A 19,591-nucleotide genomic window follows, 5' to 3' on the forward strand; every position below is an offset into this window, starting at 1 on the left:
AAAATGACATTGTTGTCATGATAGAATATTTCTACAGGCCTAAAATAGATTTTATAATTATTGTAACAAACATTCATTAGCCTAGACTTTCTCCACATAACCATTAAATATAACTATAGGAAGGGTGAATATGCAAAAACATTTGGTCACATAGCTGGAAGGCAAATGCCAAATGTAAAGCTAATAAAGTTAAGACAGAAAAAGGGTAATTAAGAATTACATTCTCCATAGCTAAGGGGAAGAAAAGCATGGTGCAATACCCGGCCTAACAACACACAGGGGTGGAGAACCTGTGGCTCTGGGGCTACGTGTGGCCGTCTGGCTCCTTGAATATGGCCTTTTGACTGAATCCAAATTTTACAGAATAGGAATTTGTTCTGTGAAGTTTGGATTCAGTCAAGAGGCCACACTTGGGGATCTGAAGGGTCACATGTGGCCTTGAGCCCATAGGTTCTGAGTTCTTTTTATATGCTGAAAGCCCTCTGTTTGTAGGAGAATGTACATAATTCATAATTTGCAAATTGTATTATTGCATCACTCTACTCTAAAACCTTATGACTCCATGATTGGTTTATTAAGGTAGTCTGGGGCTAATCTCCTGAACTTTGGTTGCTCTACTTCAAATCAATTTTCAGTACTTTAAAATCAGTATTCATAAAACATCCATTTGATGCAGTCATTCCCTTATGTCCAGAATAGAATACAAACTTCTCACTCTAGGGATCGAGCCCCACCACAAATGTACTTTATTTTCATCGTCAGACGTTATCTATAACTTGCTTTTACTGGAACTCTCTGTTCTGTTAGGAGCTGATCTCTTTACTGTGTTACATAACGTCCTAAGGTTGTTCCCTCCTTTGCTCGTTTTTCTTTCCACGAATCCAATCCAGCCCTTCAAGGATGCCCCCTTCCAGCCTGCCTCCCTCTATACCATTTATTGTCTAAACCACTGCTTTGGCCACTTTTCTCCACAACATTTAATTCTTTTCTTTTTCTTTTTTTTTTTTGAGACAGAGTCTCACTCTGTTACCCAGGCTAGAGTGCCGTGGTGTCAAGCTCACAACAACCTCAAACTCCTGGGCTCAAGCATTCCTTCTGCCTCAGCCTCCTGAGTAGGTGGGACTACAGGCATGCGCCACGACACCCAGCTAATGTTTTTTCTATATATATAGTTTTAGCTGTCCTGATCATTTCTTTCTCTTTTTAGTAGAGACGAGGTCTCGCTCTTGCTCAGGCTGGTCTCGAACTCCTGAAGTCGAGCGATCCTCCCTCCTTGGCCTCCCAGAGTGCTAGGATTACAGGCGTGAGTCACTGTGCCTGGGCCCACAACATTTAATTCTTTACTGGCTGATATTGGTATAAATACACTCTCCTCCAAGATTACAGAACCCTGGAGAGCAGTGGTCATGGCTAACTCATCTCACATTTTCCATAGTACCAACCAGAGTGTGTCTCAAGTATTTACTCATTATTTCACAAATACTTTTCTGATGGAACAAAAGTGACTAGACAGGGTTATACAAATGTGAGCACAAGTTCAAACAAAAGTTGGGTTTACAGTGTTCTTATATTAAATGTTAAAACTGAATAATACAGAGCAATTGCTGGTAATTTGGGATCTGCTAGAGCTGATCTCTTCTGTTGCCTGCAGGCTGCCAGATACACTTGTGTTTTGACCTTAGGTTAATGCTCATTTACAAAACATTCACTGACTTTAATCTGAAGGGGGAGTTTTATGTACAGTTTAGACATAAGATTTTGATGATGAAACTAGATGGTACATACATATTGTAATGAGTCTTTCACTAAAAGAGATTATATAGATTGAAATAAACTCTAATGTATTGAGAGTATGTTGAGAACTTGAAACCACAAATTATCACAGACCTAAAGATAAGAGACTCAGGCAAGAGCTGGAAAGTTTCAGCACAGGCCTAACAGAATGTAATCAATTCTGTATGTTGTTTTTATTTTATTTTTTAGTGAAATCATACTGTAGAAGGGTGGAATTCTGGGTATATCTCTGACAGAATGATATTGTGTTCTCTTAATTTAGAGATACAAAGTCTGAGGAGTTAATACAACCTTCAGGGCAGACAGAAGGTAGGACTAGCAAGTGCAAGTAAAACTGATGCAAGTTTTGAAAGGCCCATTAAAAAATCTGGGGCAAGTACTGTAATGTCTTTAGTTTTTTGTTTAGAGTTTCATGAGCTGAGATATAGCTATCTAACATTAACACAAAGCAGAACATAAAATGGAGTTTAATAGTAGGGTACTAACATGTTGTGTTGGATAACAAAATAAAAAAAGAGGTTAAATCCAGCTGGAGCAACTGGTGAAATCTTCATGAGGAGATGATATATCAAGCTGGAGTTTGAAGGGTAAGTAGAAGAAAATAGTGCAACTCCAGTGTGAAGGACAGCATGAGGAAAGGTGTGGAGCAAAAAAGAGCATGATGTTTGAGGCAGGAGAATGAGTCTGAAATAAAGGGTAAACTGAGGGACTGTAGGACAAAAGGTTGGAATAGCATATTGGGGCCAAATCACTAACCTCCTTGAGTGCCATGCTGAGGAGTTTGACAGTGGAGAATCACCAGTGTTCTAAGGAGGGGAAGGGTGAAGACAAAATCTAAACTGGGTTGGCTGAGGAAGATTATGATAACAGGGTGAACACTAAATCTTGATTAGGCAGAGGTAGGTGGCAGGGAGAACAGGGAAAGGTCTTTTATAATAGCATAGAACAAACTGACACAAAAGGAACTGTGTATATTGTTAAGAGAAAAAGAAAGAGTGTGTGTGTGTGAGAGAGAATGAGAACTGTGTGAGCAAACTTTAGATCTATGGGGTGGGAGCAGCGTAGAGCTAGAAACGGCTGTGTGCTGAGTTTGGGACACTTTGGTTAAAGACTTTCCCAGTCATCTCTTGCAAAACAAATACTAAACGTTAGAGGCTAAGGATGTATAAAAGAAAATTCTCCAAGAGTAATTATGTAAGGCTGTAAAATGTGTTTCTGATTGCTAGAGTGCTGGCTCACTCTCAGAGACATTGGGCAAATCACTTTAATCTGAATTTATATTTCTTCTAGTGGAACTAAGAAGGCAACCGTTTTCTCAAGGGATAATGTGATGAATTTTATGGTCTTCATATGTGTTCAGTTACCCTATCAGGGAAACAAGGATTTTCTTGATACTTCCATCTTTCGCAGACCCCCATGTATGTATCTTTGAACCTCTGGTCTCTCCATCCGAACTGCTTCAGACTCCTTCCCCCTTCCTTTATGCATGCCCACGTCTCTTTCATGTCCATTCCAGGCTAGACTACAATTCTTTTGAACTCCTCCAAATATATAGGATGCTGCTGCTTTGTTATAAGGATAATTGTTTTGTCTGAACAGGCAAACAAGGAGGCTTCTCCTCCTCCCCCTTTTATAGCAAATCACAAGTATCACGGTGTACTCATGTGCAGAATGCTATGGGTCATAGCTATGGGTAGCCTACGGATTGTAGGTTATTTGATTCAATTGTACTTAAGAGCTGTTTACTGAGGCTAAAGTCACTTGAGGGCTGGAATTGTGTTGGACACTGAGGATAAACCAGAAAACTAAACAAACACAGTCCTTGACCTTATGGAGCCTACAGCCTAGGAGGGACGGAAGACATTTAAAAATGACTATTTAAAAAGGGACAAGTTTCACAATGGATATATAGGAGACAAGGGACTCAGGCATTTAGGGATACATAGTAACATTTATTTCATTAATTTGACAGAATTTTAAGCTATGTCATTGACACCATATGATAGAATATCTAAGTTGGTGAATACTTATAGGTTGATTTAAAAGATTACATTTATGTCAAATATACACAATATAAGTAATGGATCTAGAAATGTACAATCTTGATAATGATCAATGGAAAATTTTTAATAACTAAGTAACTTGCATTTAGCATAGCAACTTATTAAAACCTGGAGGGGGTATTTCAATACACTCTCCCTCAGGGTTGAGCTATCAGTAACTTATCTTTAAATATCAAATAAGGAGGGGTGTCAGAATTAAGATATGTTATAAACCCAGTGCATATGTCACCTTCTTTTAAAACTACCTGTGTCAACCACCCATGCTCCCAAATTAAAGTAGTTCATCTTGTCATAGGTCCAACAGAAGGTTGTAATATGTAACAGCCAATACTGTACTTATGACTACATATTATATACTTACGTGCTCATTTTCATATTTCAAATAATAAGTAAAAATAGGATACACAAGAAATAAAGGGATGAAAAGAGAAGAAATACTAGCTTTTGTCAGAAACAGAACACAAAAGAGGTATTTCTTAATTTCACTTTGTCAAATATTTTTCTCTACGGAAAACTGAATAAGATATCAAAGCTGGTTGTTTAATGAAATGTAAATTCAGTGATGGAGAAGTTGAAACTGAGACTTTTTAAACGACATACACTTTTTAATATTTCTGTTCTTTTATACCTCACACAGAACAAAATTCCATATTTCCTAGAGTTCTGTCTTTTTTTAGATGCATGTCTTAGGTATCACTAAGAAATGTAGCGCCTGATTTCACTTGAGGACAAATAAATTGTCAGGAAATCTTTTGAAAAAGAGAATGAAACTCCTATGCTTTTAAAAAGCCAGTGAGATCATGTCACTAGCTAAATTTTTCTGAGCAAACTTCTTTTAAAATCCTTTATTTTAGCATAATTATTTTACTAGCGTTAAAACAGTCAGACAAAGGATCAGAAAGTAGTCACTTATGATATCAAATCACCAGTAGCCAAAAATGAGGATGTTGAGAAATTGAAGTGGAAAATAGAAGCAATGTTTTTTAAAGATCAAGCCCACTAAAGCCTCCACTCTTGCCTCAAATTCATGGCTATTTTAGGTAAAATCTTTCATTTCTAGATTGTCTCCTCCAGTCTGTATTTTCTAGGCTTGAAATGAGTGCGTATCTTTGTGAAATTTAAAAGCACTTTGTATTCTATTTTAGAGAGAGTATGTGTGTGTGCATTCATGCACACAATGTCTTAAACAGCCAATAAATTTTGAAGGGTGAAGGGATATGCATCATTTAGGCATTGTGTAATGCTTTAAGTTTATAAAAACTTCCAAACTTTGCTGCATATTTAAATACCTTTGTACCTATTGTCCATCCCTACAGATCTTCATAAACAATGAATGGCATAGTTCAGTGAGTGGCAAGAAATTTCCTGTCCTTAATCCTGCAACTGAGGAGATAATCTGCCAAGTAGAAGAAGGAGATAAGGTGAGTTTTTAAATACTATTTCCATTTTTATGCCGGGTTTCTTGGTTTCTTGCCATTCTGAGCTCCCAAACCCCATTGCAAATTCAAGAGACATGTCACGAAAATATGGCTTCTGATGCAAGCTGGGGAACTTTTATAAGTTGTTCTTGGTACATGACGATACTCAGTAGTCACATCGTGATGATGATGAGCCTGTGATTCTGGGTGTCTTGGTGAGGTTTTCATGTTATTTTTTTCTTGCTTGATTTTTTTTTTTTTTTTTTTTGAGACAGAGTCTCACTCTGTTACCTGGGCTAGAGTGCCGTGGCGTCAGCCTAGCTCACAGCAACCTGAAACTCCTGGGCTCAAGCAATCCTCCTGCCTCAGCCTCCCGAGTAGCTGGTACTACAGGCATGCACCACCATGCCTGACTAATTTTTCTATATATATTTTTAGCTGTCCATATAATTTCTTTCTATTTTTAGTAGAGACAGGATCTCGCTCTTCCTCAGGCTTGTCTCAAACTCCTGAGCTCAAACAATCCACCTGCCTCGGCCTCCCAGAGTACTAGGATTGCAGGCCTAAGCCACCACGCCCTGCCTTCTTGCTTGATTTTAAACTTAAATAGTGTCTAGATTTATTATACAGGCTGCCTAAGAAGGTATTAATCATAGGTTTGAAAAGGAGAGAAATCCTTTATTAACATAACATTGTCCATTCTAAAGTGCCAGATAAAACTAAGAAGTTAACATAGAACTTAAAGAACAATAAATTGCCCAATTATTTTATTAAAAATCATGGAGTTAATATTTTTGATGTTTTAGTTCTGGAGCCTTGAACATTCAGCTTTGCGGCTGGAATTAGTTTTATCAGTAAAACAAGTCTCTGCTCCTGAAGTTCTAGTTGAAAACTTGTCAGGTAGTCTGAGGACTTGTCTTGGCACAGTTTGCAGGATTTACCTTCTTCCTAACTTGCAGTAAGGGAAAGCTGATGCTCATACTAGTAGCCATAGAAATCTTTGCCACTGACATGCTCGGTGCTCATTGAGAGTTAGCACTGCTCAGACAAGCAATCAAGGATGCTCAGTAACATCTAGCAAAGCTTCACACCAGGTCACGATGCTGACTGAGGTATCTGGACATTTGATTACTGAAACTCACTTGTTCATGATACAAACTGTTCATGGTGAGCTGCTGTTTGCTTACCAACCAGCACTCGCCTATTCTTTTTGGAATTATTCAAAACTTTTGCTGTTAAATAATTATTGATGTTCTTGCAATTTTGCTGGCAAATGTACAGTAAACTCTGATATCATTGCTTCATGAAAGGTACAAATCAAGTAAATTACATAGTCACAGTAAACCCGATATTCTGGAACTGACTCTTTAGATAATGAGCCAAGAGGTTTTAGGGATTTAGTTTAGAAGTAGAATGGCGCTCACAATGGGCTATGTACCTCCTTTCAGTGGTATTATAAAGACAGGAGGAGGGGCCAGAACAAATGGAGGTTACAAAGCAAAGCACAGATGTGGGTGGGTACTGTTTTCTTTTCACTTCAGTGGCTCTTTTAGGCTCTATTGACTAATGCTGAAAACTGCTTTTAATACTAAAGCATGATCCAGCAAATAATTGGTGGGGATAAAAGTAAATGTCCATTAAAGTAAGTGCCTGTGACAGGTGTAAAAGTAGAACTGGCCTGATGACTATTTTCTGCATCTCTGAATGAATCTGATGTGGAGATGGACCACGTGGGAGTGATTGAAGAGTTCAGTTCTCCCTTAACTGTGCTCAGCAGCCATTTGATATCTCAGCAACATTTGAACTGTCTTCATACATTCAGCCTGTGGCCCTTTCCTCTAGAAAGGAACATTCTAAATGTCATCAGCAGAAATGTTATTAACGGTGGCAAATCTGAGTTTATGTACCAAATTGTTTTCTAGTTAATTCAAAAATTATATCTCTGAAAATGTCAATCCTGGAATAAAAAATCCAAGAAATGCTAGTTTTGGAATTAAAAAATAAAACAACCCTGATGCCTAAGGAATTATGAAAAAAAAAAAAAAAACAACACTGATGCCTACGAATTTTGAATAATGTAAAAATTTTTGTTCTATTATGAAACCTATTGAAATATTTATTATATAAATGTCATAGAAGATGCATCCTTATATAAAATTGGTATAACATGAAAACTTTTTAAGATGGGTAACAAATTATTAAATATTTATTGACTGCCTATTGTAGGCCCTGAATAGTAAGACATATCATAGCTTATAATACAGATGGTAGTAAATATTGAAAGGATTTCATTATTAGGGCAGCCTTGCAGAGCTATAAGAACTAGATTTTAGAGTCAGATATGGGATTACATTTTGGTTCTACTACCTGCTGGATTTCATGTCTGAGCCATAGTCTACTCACCTGAAAACCAAAGTGATTGATGCTTAACTATAGCAGTACCAGTGGGACTGTAAAGGACTTACCTCGTTCCTGGAATTTAGTAGGCTCTTGACTAGTAGCTATCAACAAACTGGATTAGTCTGGTGAGAGTTTAGGTAGATTGATATTTGAACTGGGTGTTATAGTGTATGTAAGATTTTGAAAGTAAAGTGGTGGACTGGTAGAACATTCTAGCAAGGAGAGTTACAGGAGCACAGGTGAGAAGGAATTGGGTCAGGTAGAGTAGAAAAAATGTGAACACTAAGTTTGAATGGGTGAGGTGAAGCCCAACAGTGTTGGACCTTGAGAACCAGGCAGAGGAGTTTGACCTTCAAACTGTAGATAAAAGGAAACACTTGTAAATATTTGAAAGAGAAAGTGATAAGATAAAAGTACTTGGAAGTTAGCCTGGTAGCAACAGGCAAGACAGTTGAGGGAGAAAAGAGAATGAACTTGGGAAGGCTATTGACAATGTGAAATCAGAAGGGCCTAAATAGTGCAGGACAGTGAAAACGGAAAGGATGATTAGAATATACTGGAACTACCAAGAGTTATTGTTAAGGTTGTTTTGACTGCTAGGACTACAATAACAATTGCTATCAATTAACATTTTACATCTGTCATGTGGAAAATGTGTTTCAAGTGTTACTTTATTTGATCTTCAAAACATCCCTGTGAGGTAACACATCCCTATTTTAAAGATAAAAAAACTGAACCTTAGAGAAGTCCTGCCACAACATAAGATCATCAGAATATTTTTCATGGTTTATAATAATGTATTGGGGTGATGATTTGATTGTATGTCTCTTTCATTTGAATATTCCAAAAAGGCAATCTCCTTGATTCATTTTTCTTTCATTAGCAGCCTGATGCTAATACTACACAGTGGCATGTTTATCAGATCTTTAGATGGATGGATGTGTAGTCAAATGGCTCAAAGCTTACATAGCTAAAAAGGAGAAATCAGAATTCAAATCTGGATTGTTTTGTTCCAAAACTATATATTAACTACCATTATTCTATTTCTGCTCCTGCACAAAAAATATAAGATATAAGAAAAGGAAGGGCATGATCCAGAGACATAAACACAAGAACGTCTTTATTTATAGCAGCATTCATTGGATGTGTTTTCCATATGGCAGAGTTACTTGTCTTGAAGCTAGTTTCACCATATCCCTTTGGGAGGCCAGGATGCCTATAATGCCCCATATTTGGCTAAGGCTGATGGCAGGACACTGAGCAGAAGATCCAAATGAAAGCTGTGTCACACAGATCTGTTTAAATACAGAGCAGCATATATTTTATAGGTCATGTTATCCACAGATCATACTGGCAATCTCAGATTCTTATGTCTTGCTTGTCTTTATTTTTTTTTTTTTAACATTGCTGTCTGAATTTAACTTGGAAAAATTTAGAACCTATGGCATGAGACAGTGTCCAAATATAAGCAATCAATGTGATTAACTGAGTACCCCAAATATGCACTGTGTGTGTGTGTGTGTGTGTGTTTGTGTGTGTAATTTCTCAGGAAAAGCAAGCAATGAATACATGTATTTTAATGTAGATACTCATCATTCTCTCAAAAGCTAGACAGTGAGATACACCAGTGTGTGATCTATTATAGTGAAAGAATCTTTGCTTATAGTCAGTGTCATCACTTGATCAGACCAGATTATACTTGTAAAACATCCATCTTACCCCAGATCATCTTAGTTTGGTGATAAATACTATAAAAATTATATTTAATTTGTAGAGTTGTAAATTTGGTGTTTCTTGATTGAATGCAACCTAAGCCTAAGGAGGGGGATATTATTTTGAGGACCATGCTTCTCCAAGGGGAAGGTGTCATGCTTGGATGGGATTTAGCTTAATTTTTTACAACTTAAAACAGTTAGGGTATTTACCCACCACCCCCGCTCAGCTCTCAAAAGAAATTATGTCTCCTGAAAAAATTTGCAAGCTACTGCCCTTTGATGTGTCATGATTTATGGAGCACACATAGTTTCATGCAGTGGGCAGTCCTATGTACAAAGTAACATTGAAATGATCTATGCCTTTAAGGTGCTTGCAACTGACTTGGTGGAGAAAAAAAGGGTATATGAGGTAGTAAAGAAAGAGGGAGGTGGTGACTCCTGCAGTAGGTATATTCTGTGGAGTGCAGAAGAGGTCTAAACAAAGATCTGCAGGGGAATGGAGTGGCCAGGGTGACATTTGTAACTGAGGTGGATTAGGAAAGAAGCAGAGGAGATACCTGGTGTAGAAAAACACAGAATAGTAGAAAGAGCTTGCATGAAGACAATAGGAGAATGGAGTCAAAGAGGCTAGACTGAGTGTGGAATCACTTTACTATTTGTCTTTTGCTGGAATGAATGTAGTTTGAAGTAGTGCGTTATTAATAATAAGAAAATGACTTCTTTACCTATTTAGTGTTTAAGAAAACCTCTTTGTACCCAGATGGGCAAGTGGGGGGGGGGGCTGCCCCCTGCAGACTCTTCGATATACCAAGTCCACTTCCTCTGTGCCTTTTCCCTCTACACAAAAGGAATGGACGCATGTTTTATAACATTGACTCATCAACAGCAAAGAAAAGTTCTTATTCACCCTCTAATAGGCCCTTCATGAGAATGGACAGGCTGTAGAGAGTCAGCAGAGATCAAAGAAGATATTCACTACTTTGGATCTTGAGCTTAGCCTGGAACTCCTACAACCCAGTCACCAAGGGCGTGTAATGTGTGGTGAGAGCAAGCAAAGGCTCTACAGTGAGACGAGCTCTGTTTAAAACTCAGTTCAGCCCCTCTTAGTTATTGACCTTGGGTAAAGCTCCTCTCTCTTTGCTTGAATTTCTTCATCTGTAAAATGGGGAACATGTCTGTCCCATTAAATGACTGAGAATTAAATGAGTTCATATGTTTATAGTTATTAGAACATTGCTTGAGATATGGCAAGCATGCAAATGATAGCAACTATTACTACAATATTTATATTCTAGGAAATCAAGCATCTGCAAGATGTGTGGAGCTCGTCATTCTAGAGATCATTCAACAAGTGTAACTGCAGTATGGTGTAGTTGAGTGTGCACAGTGTGCTAGACTTTAGGCTATTGGAGACACAGTGCCTGCTTTTCAGGAACTTCAGTCTATTTCGTTGGGATATTGCCATTGGACTTGCTGATCCAGTACATTCAGCCTACTGAATTAAATTCCCTTTGACTCACAGGAGGATGTTGACAAAGCAGTGAAGGCCGCAAGACAGGCTTTTCAGATCGGTTCTCCATGGCGTACTATGGATGCTTCAGAGAGGGGACGACTATTATACAAGCTGGCTGATTTAATCGAAAGAGATCGTCTCTTGCTCACAGTGAGTGTTAACCAAACTGGATAAGGTAGATAGAGCTCTCAAAAGCATTCATTGTTTGAATTGGCAAGTTCTTTTGGTTTTAGTGATCACGACATGCTTTCCACAAACAAAATGAAAAGACTTTATCTCCCAGCTCTTGTGTAGGACTTTGACCATTGAGTGTATTCTCAAATATTAATCTGTACTCCAGTTCTGGGTACAGATGTCAATTTCTGCTCCCATAATAGATTCTACAGTTTAAACATTGTCAAACCCCAAGTTAAACCAAATTAAAGAAATTTCTTTCCTTTACAACTTCTTCTCAAATCCTTTAACAAGGTCGCATGCAGTTTGAATCTCATGGAATGAGGTACTGGGTTTCTTAAAGTACTTGACTAGTGAACACTTTTAGGTGAAAACTCATCATTTGTTAAAGGTGCCCATAATATTTCTCTAAACTAAATCTTATTTCTTTTTAGAGAAATGTATATCCAAAAGACCACCAAGGTATTTAATAAATGGCTACTGTTTCTTTCCCTGAAATGTCTGATCACAATGGTCATAATTAAATGATGTTCTTTTTAAAGGTGAAAAAGGCAAAGATTAAAGAAAAAAAATCCAATCATGGATGTGTTTATAAAAATTGTTTTTACTTTGGTTTTTGAATTTATATTTTAGCATTTAGATAAGTCAGTGGGTGATATCATTGTGGAGGGGATTTCCTTGTTTTTGTCTTCTCAGTTGGGCATTATAATGAAGCCAGTTTAACACAAACCAATACCAAGATCAAGTTCCATAGTACATTTTTATTACCTTTAGAATCTTACCTTTAGAATCTGGCAGTTACAGAGAAGCCTGCTTTAAAAAAAAAAAATCAACATTAGCAATTATAGTTAATGAAAGAACCGTTTATTACTCAATTGGCGATTCAGCATAATTCAAAATATACAAAAATATGGAATCAGAAGCTATGTGCAATAAAACTATATAAACCAAAATGTCCTGTAGGAAGAAAGCAGAATTTGCTTAAACTTGGTTTCTCTCATTCATCCAATCTGTTGACTGCCTGTCAGCATAAGGTCCTATGGGGGAAAAGGTACAATCATACAAAAATTGTATTTGGTTAAATTTTGAGATGGTAGACAGTGTAACACAGAGACAGGACACCTTTAACAATTTATCACCTGGATATTCCTGCCAGATAATCACCCCAGCAGAACATTATATCCCAGAGAGCTCTTTAAAGTTCTGCTTAAGAAGAGAAGGAAAAGAGGAGATAGGTCATCCTATAATGGTTAGGGCACTAGACTAGAAAATGTTGAACTTTATAGACCATTCAAATGATAATTATGATAGTAATGGCAAAACTGGGAGTTTCATAATTAAAAATTCTGCTGAGGAAAATTGTGAATGAAAAATCCAGGTGTTAAGTTTGTATGAATAGATTGCCTATATCCAAATAGAATGCAAAAATTAAAAATGATTAAGGCATCATTAACAGTCACTGACACTAAATTGGAACATAGAGTTGGATTACACAGCAAGTGAAATCTAGTTGAAACTCTGATCTGACTGAAACTGGGTACCATTCTCACCTGCTGTGTATATATCAAATTGTGACTGATTCCTAGAAAATTTGTTAGCTGGAGGACACTCAAAATGAGATTAAAAAGCACTAGTCTTTAGAAACCAGAATCTCACAACCTGTTGTACCGAGATCTTGCTATGTGACCTCAAGCAAGTCATTTGAACTCTTTTTTTCTGTCTCGTTTTTAAAAAGAGGAGGTTAAACAAGATGACTTAAGATTTCTTCTATTTTCAAAATTCTCTAGCACATGATTATTCAAAATATTGACTATATATTTTTAATGTAAAATTGTTATGGAATTTTAGATTTGGAATTTGATCTGTTTTTCAGACAATGGAGGCAATGAATGGTGGAAAACTATTTTCCAATGCATATCTGATGGATATAGCACTCTGCATAAAAGGATTACGCTACTGTGCAGGCTGGGCTGACAAGATCCAGGGCCGTACAATACCAGCTGGTGAGTAGCTTTGGGAAACCACTAGAAGTGAGAGTAGCAGTGAGGAGATTACTACAGAGCTGAATAATTTTAAACTCTCCCTTTTAAAGACGTCAACCAAGTAAGGCAAAATTGTTTTCCCCTAGACTTTGAGACAACACAGCTCTGAACCTGGAAGTTCTGTTAAGATTCATCAAATGGCTTTTTTATTTTTTTTCTTTGCTGCCAAGAAGACACAGACCCAAGTAACCTTGGATATGAGCTCCAACAATTGGCTTTTGAAGTTGTTTCAGCATAATCATGCAGAAGATAACACTATGCATATTTTAGAAAATATTAAAGTAAGAACATTCTTATGACCACAATGACTGATTTGAGGCAATTTTCTCTCTCTTTTTTTTTTTTCATTTGGAGACTGAGACTCACTCTTGCCCAGGCTAGAGTGCCGTGGTGTCGGCCTAGCTCACAGCAACCTCATACTGCTGAGCTCAAGCGATCCTCCTGCCTCAGCTTCCCAGGTAGCTGGGACTATAAGCATGCGCCACCATGCCCGGCTAATTTTTTCTATATATATATTTAGTTGTCCATATAATTTCTTTCTATTTTTAGTAGAAATGGGGTCTTGCTCTTGCTCAGGCTGGTCTCGAACTCCTGAGCTCAAGAAATCCTCCTGCCTAGGCCTCCCAGACTGCTAGGATTACAGGCGTGAGCCACCGTGCCTGGTCAGAGGCAGTTGTCGCTCTAAGGGCCCAACAAAACCTTTTAAAGCTGGCCTCTGAAATTATTTCTTTGGGTTTTATTACAATAGTGACATTTTTACCCTTTCTATTATGTAATTATTTACGCTTCTTTTCATGTCCAGGATGAGTCAGTTATGATCATCTGTGCCCGGTCAAACTCACTACAGCTAGGCCAGACTAATTAAAAAAACTAATTGACATTGATTTGTTTCAAATATCTTCAAAGCAAGAAGGAACTGTGTTTATAGCCCAAGTATTTGTGTGCGTGAACATGTATGTATGTAGTGGAGTATGTACAAAATTGGGCAGAAATATGAAAAACACTTTGTATAAAATATGAAAAAGCATCACTGCTCAAAACACTATTGGTAGAATTTAATTCATGTAAATGTATTAACTTGAGGAATACAATATCCTCCAGAACTGGCCCTGATGTGCATTTCCAATCAACTTGGAACATCCGACCGGTCAGAAGTGGTAACCAGGAAGGGAAAAGAGGAGAGTGAAACCATGGTGGTGTGAAGAAATGTGACTATTTTAATGACTGCCTCACTTTATTCTGGGACAAAATGGTAGAAACCATTTAAAGCACAAATAGATCTCGATAAAGAGAGTTCTTCCTGAAGCCAGGAGGCTTCTGTGGGAACCAAAACAGAACTGAGCACAAAACACAATGTAACTCTCGGAATGACCACATCAAACTTTGAAGCACATGAATCAGTCAAATCTAGATTGAAAAGAAAGAAATGTCTTTTATTTCAGGCATTTGTTTTCATGAATTAAGAGAATTTACTTTTATTGTTTGGTAGGCAAATAGAAAACAACATTTTAGAACAAGTGAGTAGGAAAGGATTATTAATCGTAGAGAAGTTTTAAAAATTATCTTGTTTTTAAATTTTACCATTTTTTAAATTGTTACATTTTTGAAAAAATGTTACTATTACTGATAGAAATTTAAGCTGCCAGAAAAACATGTGAATGTGTTTCTTCTCTTAGCTGGAGACCTCTTCCTTCCTTTCTGGTCTTTTTTTTTTTTTTTTTTAATTAAACTTTGAGAAGAAAGATGATTTAGAAATCAGCCCTCTTAGATGATGAGAGATAGAATTAATTATTTTTCATATTGTTTCCAATTTTGTGTATTGCTTTCACCTAACTCAATTTTATGGTTCCTGTCATTCCAAATTATGATTTGAGGGATACATTTTCATTTTCTGAACAATTGGAGATGTGTTTTATATTTTAATTATTGTCTACACTATTCTCTCATATCAGCCCCAAACCACCATTCTGTGAATGACGAATACATTTGTCTATATATAATTGTGTATGTGTTTCACTTTCTAGATGGAAACGTTTTTACTTATACGAGGCATGAACCTATTGGTGTATGTGGCCAAATCATTCCTGTAAGTTGTTCTTCTATATAATTCTAATTATTTTAAAAAAGAATTCTAATCCTATTTTATTTAGTAATAAAGCTTCCTACAACACAAATAGATTCCTATATATTTGTTTTTATTTTTTTAATTTCGGAATATTACAGAATTACAAATGCTTTGGTAACATAAATTGCCTTTGCACTATCCGAGTCAGAGCTATATCAGCATGCCCATCCCCCAAACAGCCTGCACCACACCTGTTAGGTGTGAATTTACCCCTCTCCCATCCCCCCCACATGCCCAATCCTCAATGAACGTTACTTTGTATATGCACTTAAGTGTTGACCTATTAGTACCAATTTAATGGTGAGTACATGTGGTGTTTGTTTTTCCATTCTTGTGATCCTTCACTTAGAAGAACAGTCTCTAGTTACAACCAAGTTAATACAAGAGGTATTAGTTCACCATTTTTTATGGCTGAATAGTACTCCATAGTATGCATATACCATATTGTATTAATCCACTCATGTATTGATGGACACTTTCATTGTTTCCACATCTTTGCAATTGTGAATTGTGCTGCTATAAATATTTGAGTGCAGATGTCTTTTTTATGGAATGTCTTTTTTTCCTTTGGGTAAATACCGAGTAGTGGGAATTGTGGGATCAAATGGTAGTTCTACTTTTAACTCTTTGAGATATCTCCATATTACGTTCCATAGAGGTTGTACTAGTTTGCAGTCCCACCAGCAGTGTATGAGTGTTCCTCTCTCTCTACATTCACATTCACACCAACATTTGTTTTGGGACTTTTTGATAAAAGCCGTACTCATTGGAGTTAAGTGATATCTCACTGTGGTTTTGATTTGTATTTCCCTGACGATGAGAGATGTTGAGCATTTTTCATGGGTTTGTTGGCCATTAGTCTTCTTATATATTTGTTAAATATGAAGTAAATATAGGATTTGCTAAACTTGGTCTCGCTGTGACTAAACATCTTAGATATGAATTAGGTAGTCCAAAAACCTGTCTATATCCTGGCATGTCTCTTGAGAGTATTTCAGTACTATAGTATCAACAGATCTTAACCTTATACTCTATGGGTTGTTTTTTAAAAGTCGTATTTTGTCCTCTCTTTAAGGGCCATGTTTTATAGGTGCATGTGCTCATAATGGGCACATAGGCTGCAGGTCACCCTTTTAGTGAAATGTAGTCGGCTCTCTTAGTCTCCAACACTCTTCATCTCCTCACTGAAGCTTCTCAATACAGAGAATAGTACCAACCAGGTGTTCTAATCCTGAAAATATTTTTAAGTTAAAATGAAAGAAACAATACCAGAGGCATTTAGAACACTGTATGGAATATATTGTGTCTTAAGATGAGAGGCTCTGATACTACAAGTTCTTCTTAGAAAAGGTACTATTTTTGTAAGTGGAATTGTGAAGATTTCCTTTTAAGCTTAACACACAGGAGACTATCTAAATGATGTCTCTTTAGCTGACATACTTCCAAAAGCCAAATAAAAAAATGGTGAAGTATCTTGAAGTTCTTAGATGAATAAGTGCCTATTGTCTTTCGCTCCAAGTAGGTTGAAATGTATCCGTATCAACATTTTTAATGAAATTCCTCATTAATTCAAACATTACAGTAATATCTATAAAGGCTATGTAACTGCAAATACTAATAACAGCTAATATATACTGTGTCCCTATGATGAACCAGCCACTGTGTCAAGCTCTTGGCCCACTTTCTTGATTAATCCTCAGGAGACCTTCTGAGGTGGAGAGGACCATTATCATCACTTAAAGATGATGCAGTTGTACACACAGAGCAAGTGACTTGTGTGACTTCACATGGGTGGTAGTGACTGAGCTGAGATTTGAACCCAAGCACTTGGTTTCTGGACCCAGGATATCTTTGTTTTTAATAAGATATTTGTCCTAGAAATAAATGCTACTAATGATACAATTAGGTAAATAATTATAATAAATCACCTATGGGTTGGGAGGAATACTCATACTTTTTAAACACTTGCAGATAACTTATAATATGCTTAATGGTAGGCCAAACCATGCAGTGATTTTTATCTTCCTGGTAGAAGAAGAACTCAAATTGACAGCACTTGATTAAATTTTGGAGCTCTCTTCTACTCCCTTCCCATATCTAGTTTATTTAGAGCATTTTAGCATTTACTATTGCTTTTAGCAATGAAGTTAATTAGAATACACCAGATGATTACACAAAAATGCTACAATTACTTTTTAATATCTGCAGGGGATATGTCATGTGAACTTAGATTAGCAAATGTGCTTTTCAGCAATACAAAGAATCTCTTGTTATATATTGCTTTCTAGTGGAATTTCCCATTGGTCACACTTATTTGGAAGATAGCACCTGCCCTGAGCTGTGGAAACACGGTAGTTGTCAAACCAGCAGAGCAAACTCCTCTCACTGCACTCCATGTGGCATCCTTAATAAAAGAGGTAAGACTCTTAAATCAAACTATGTACAAGGATTCCACTTCATTTGATGCTACTGCCAACTACATTATTTACAAAAGTCTCCTGTCCAGCGTGGGGATGCATTTAGCATGGCTGCTGGCTGGGATTCCTCAAAGTTAACCCAAAGGAGTCTCTGCCCAAATGCAGACAGGAAGTCCAATGCAAGGGCTTGATGTCGGTCACCTTGTGATCACTTTTTTGTTTCTTTTGTCCAACTCTCGTGTACATAAATTCATATTGAAATTGATATTGTATTCTTTCAAATTTTGCAATGGTAAGTTAGTTTGTCACTGCCACTAATGGCCTGGTGGTTTCTGGAAGTTTGTTCAAACTATTATAGGATATGTGAAGATTGGAGGCCTCTGTGCAAATATGCTTGTTTGTACTCTTAGGCCACATCATTTCTAAACACATCTACCCATAAGTGGATATGTTTATTTTTACTTTTCTATCATGGTTTCCTATGCATTTGTCTTCCTGTTCAAAAGTGGTAAAAGAGCACATGAAAGTTATTTTTATCAACTACTTATATTCTCTTAATATACTTTTTTTTGCAAACAATTCATTGTCCTTTTGTCTTCATATCTTACCAAAACTTAAAAAAAAAAAAACATTAATCACTAGAAAATTCAATTTAGAAAATCTGAACTCATATCTTAAAAATATTCTTAATTTCAAATTCAAAACAGCTAAAAGAGAGTTAAAATGAAATATTTTAATATTTTGATGCAATTAACAGGAAATTTTAATGTGCCCTTCTCAGTTCCCACACTTTCTACCTGAATTCTTTAACTGGGGTTGAAATCAATCCTGAAGTGCGATCATAAAGGGGTTGACCATGCTTATTTAACATTTTACTGATTAAATAATGCCAGTGGGGACTCGCACCTCAGCTGTTATGCGCTGAGCAATTGACAACAGCTAGAAACTAAAAATGTGAGATCCCTTTAACTTCTTAGTTTTGCTGATGGGTATAATGAACACATTGCTTTCCTTCTATGTAAGTAATTTACCAAACACGTATACTTTCTTTGTGAGTTACTATGATGAAATTTGAGACAGTCATCAGTGGAGCAATAATCCGTAGTCTTACCCTGAGGAGAAATGGGCCTTCAGTAATGCAAGGCTTGAGGTTATTTTTAGGTGGTCTGATAATAACTGCAATATATTGTTAATAATATATAACTGTAATAATAATAATAAAGAATAAAACCACTTAGATGAATTTTCCTTTTTTACCTCTCAGGCAGGGTTTCCTCCTGGAGTACTGAATATCGTCCCTGGCTACGGGCCTACTGCAGGAGCAGCCATTTCTTCTCACATGGATGTAGACAAAGTGTCCTTCACAGGATCAACAGAGGTAATATCACTTACTCAGCCCAGAAGTTAAGAATGTCTGCATCTCCAGCTACCAGAAGCATGTTTGATGTAACTATTTTTGAGCCAATACTTCTTAAAACAAAAGTTCCTTTTATTGATTTGTTGCTTATTTTAGCCTTCAAATATGTGTATGGAACATGAGCAGATGTACTTTGGATGAAATGAAATACCTGTTACAAGCTCAGAAGGACTAGAGTGAACTATTTTTAACATGTTCTCATTATTTCTAATGAGAAATATGGCTGCTGAGACCTTGTCATACGATTAGTAAGGTTTGCAGTAGAAAATGTAAATTAGGCCACAGTGATTTGTATGAATGAATTTGATATTACCCTATAGATTATTAAAATTAAATAGTAGAGCCTGACCCATAGCTCCTTATTTGGGGCTCTCTCCTCATTAGACATTCAGACAGGGAGCCAGAAACTCAGTTTCCTTCAATGAAACTCTTGGCCTAGCCTAACTTTTCTGACTGTCTGGCTCAAACTTGGCCATTCAAAGGTTAAAGAACAGGACCCCAACCATGAGCACT

At 36.8% G+C, this 19,591-nt stretch overlaps 1 protein-coding gene across 3 annotated transcripts in view; it reads left to right on the forward strand.

Annotated features, from left to right (window-relative positions):
• Positions 1-19,591, forward strand: part of LOC138388359 (aldehyde dehydrogenase 1A1-like) — a 42,784-nt gene that overhangs the window by 2,766 nt on the left and 20,427 nt on the right. The window contains exons 2-7 of one of the 3 annotated variants that reach the window (XM_069476396.1): positions 5,174-5,278; positions 10,913-11,053; positions 12,951-13,080; positions 15,144-15,205; positions 17,533-17,661; positions 18,926-19,039. In XM_069476396.1, coding sequence (XP_069332497.1) covers positions 5,174-5,278; positions 10,913-11,053; positions 12,951-13,080; positions 15,144-15,205; positions 17,533-17,661; positions 18,926-19,039 — 681 coding nt within the window. The remainder of the gene's footprint in view (positions 1-5,173; positions 5,279-10,912; positions 11,054-12,950; positions 13,081-15,143; positions 15,206-17,532; positions 17,662-18,925; positions 19,040-19,591) is intronic. The other 2 variants (XM_069476397.1, XM_069476398.1) reach the window with 2 other exon arrangements.

This window comes from Eulemur rufifrons, chromosome 7 (assembly GCF_041146395.1).
Source record: "Eulemur rufifrons isolate Redbay chromosome 7, OSU_ERuf_1, whole genome shotgun sequence".
Taxonomy (NCBI): domain Eukaryota; kingdom Metazoa; phylum Chordata; class Mammalia; order Primates; family Lemuridae; genus Eulemur; species Eulemur rufifrons.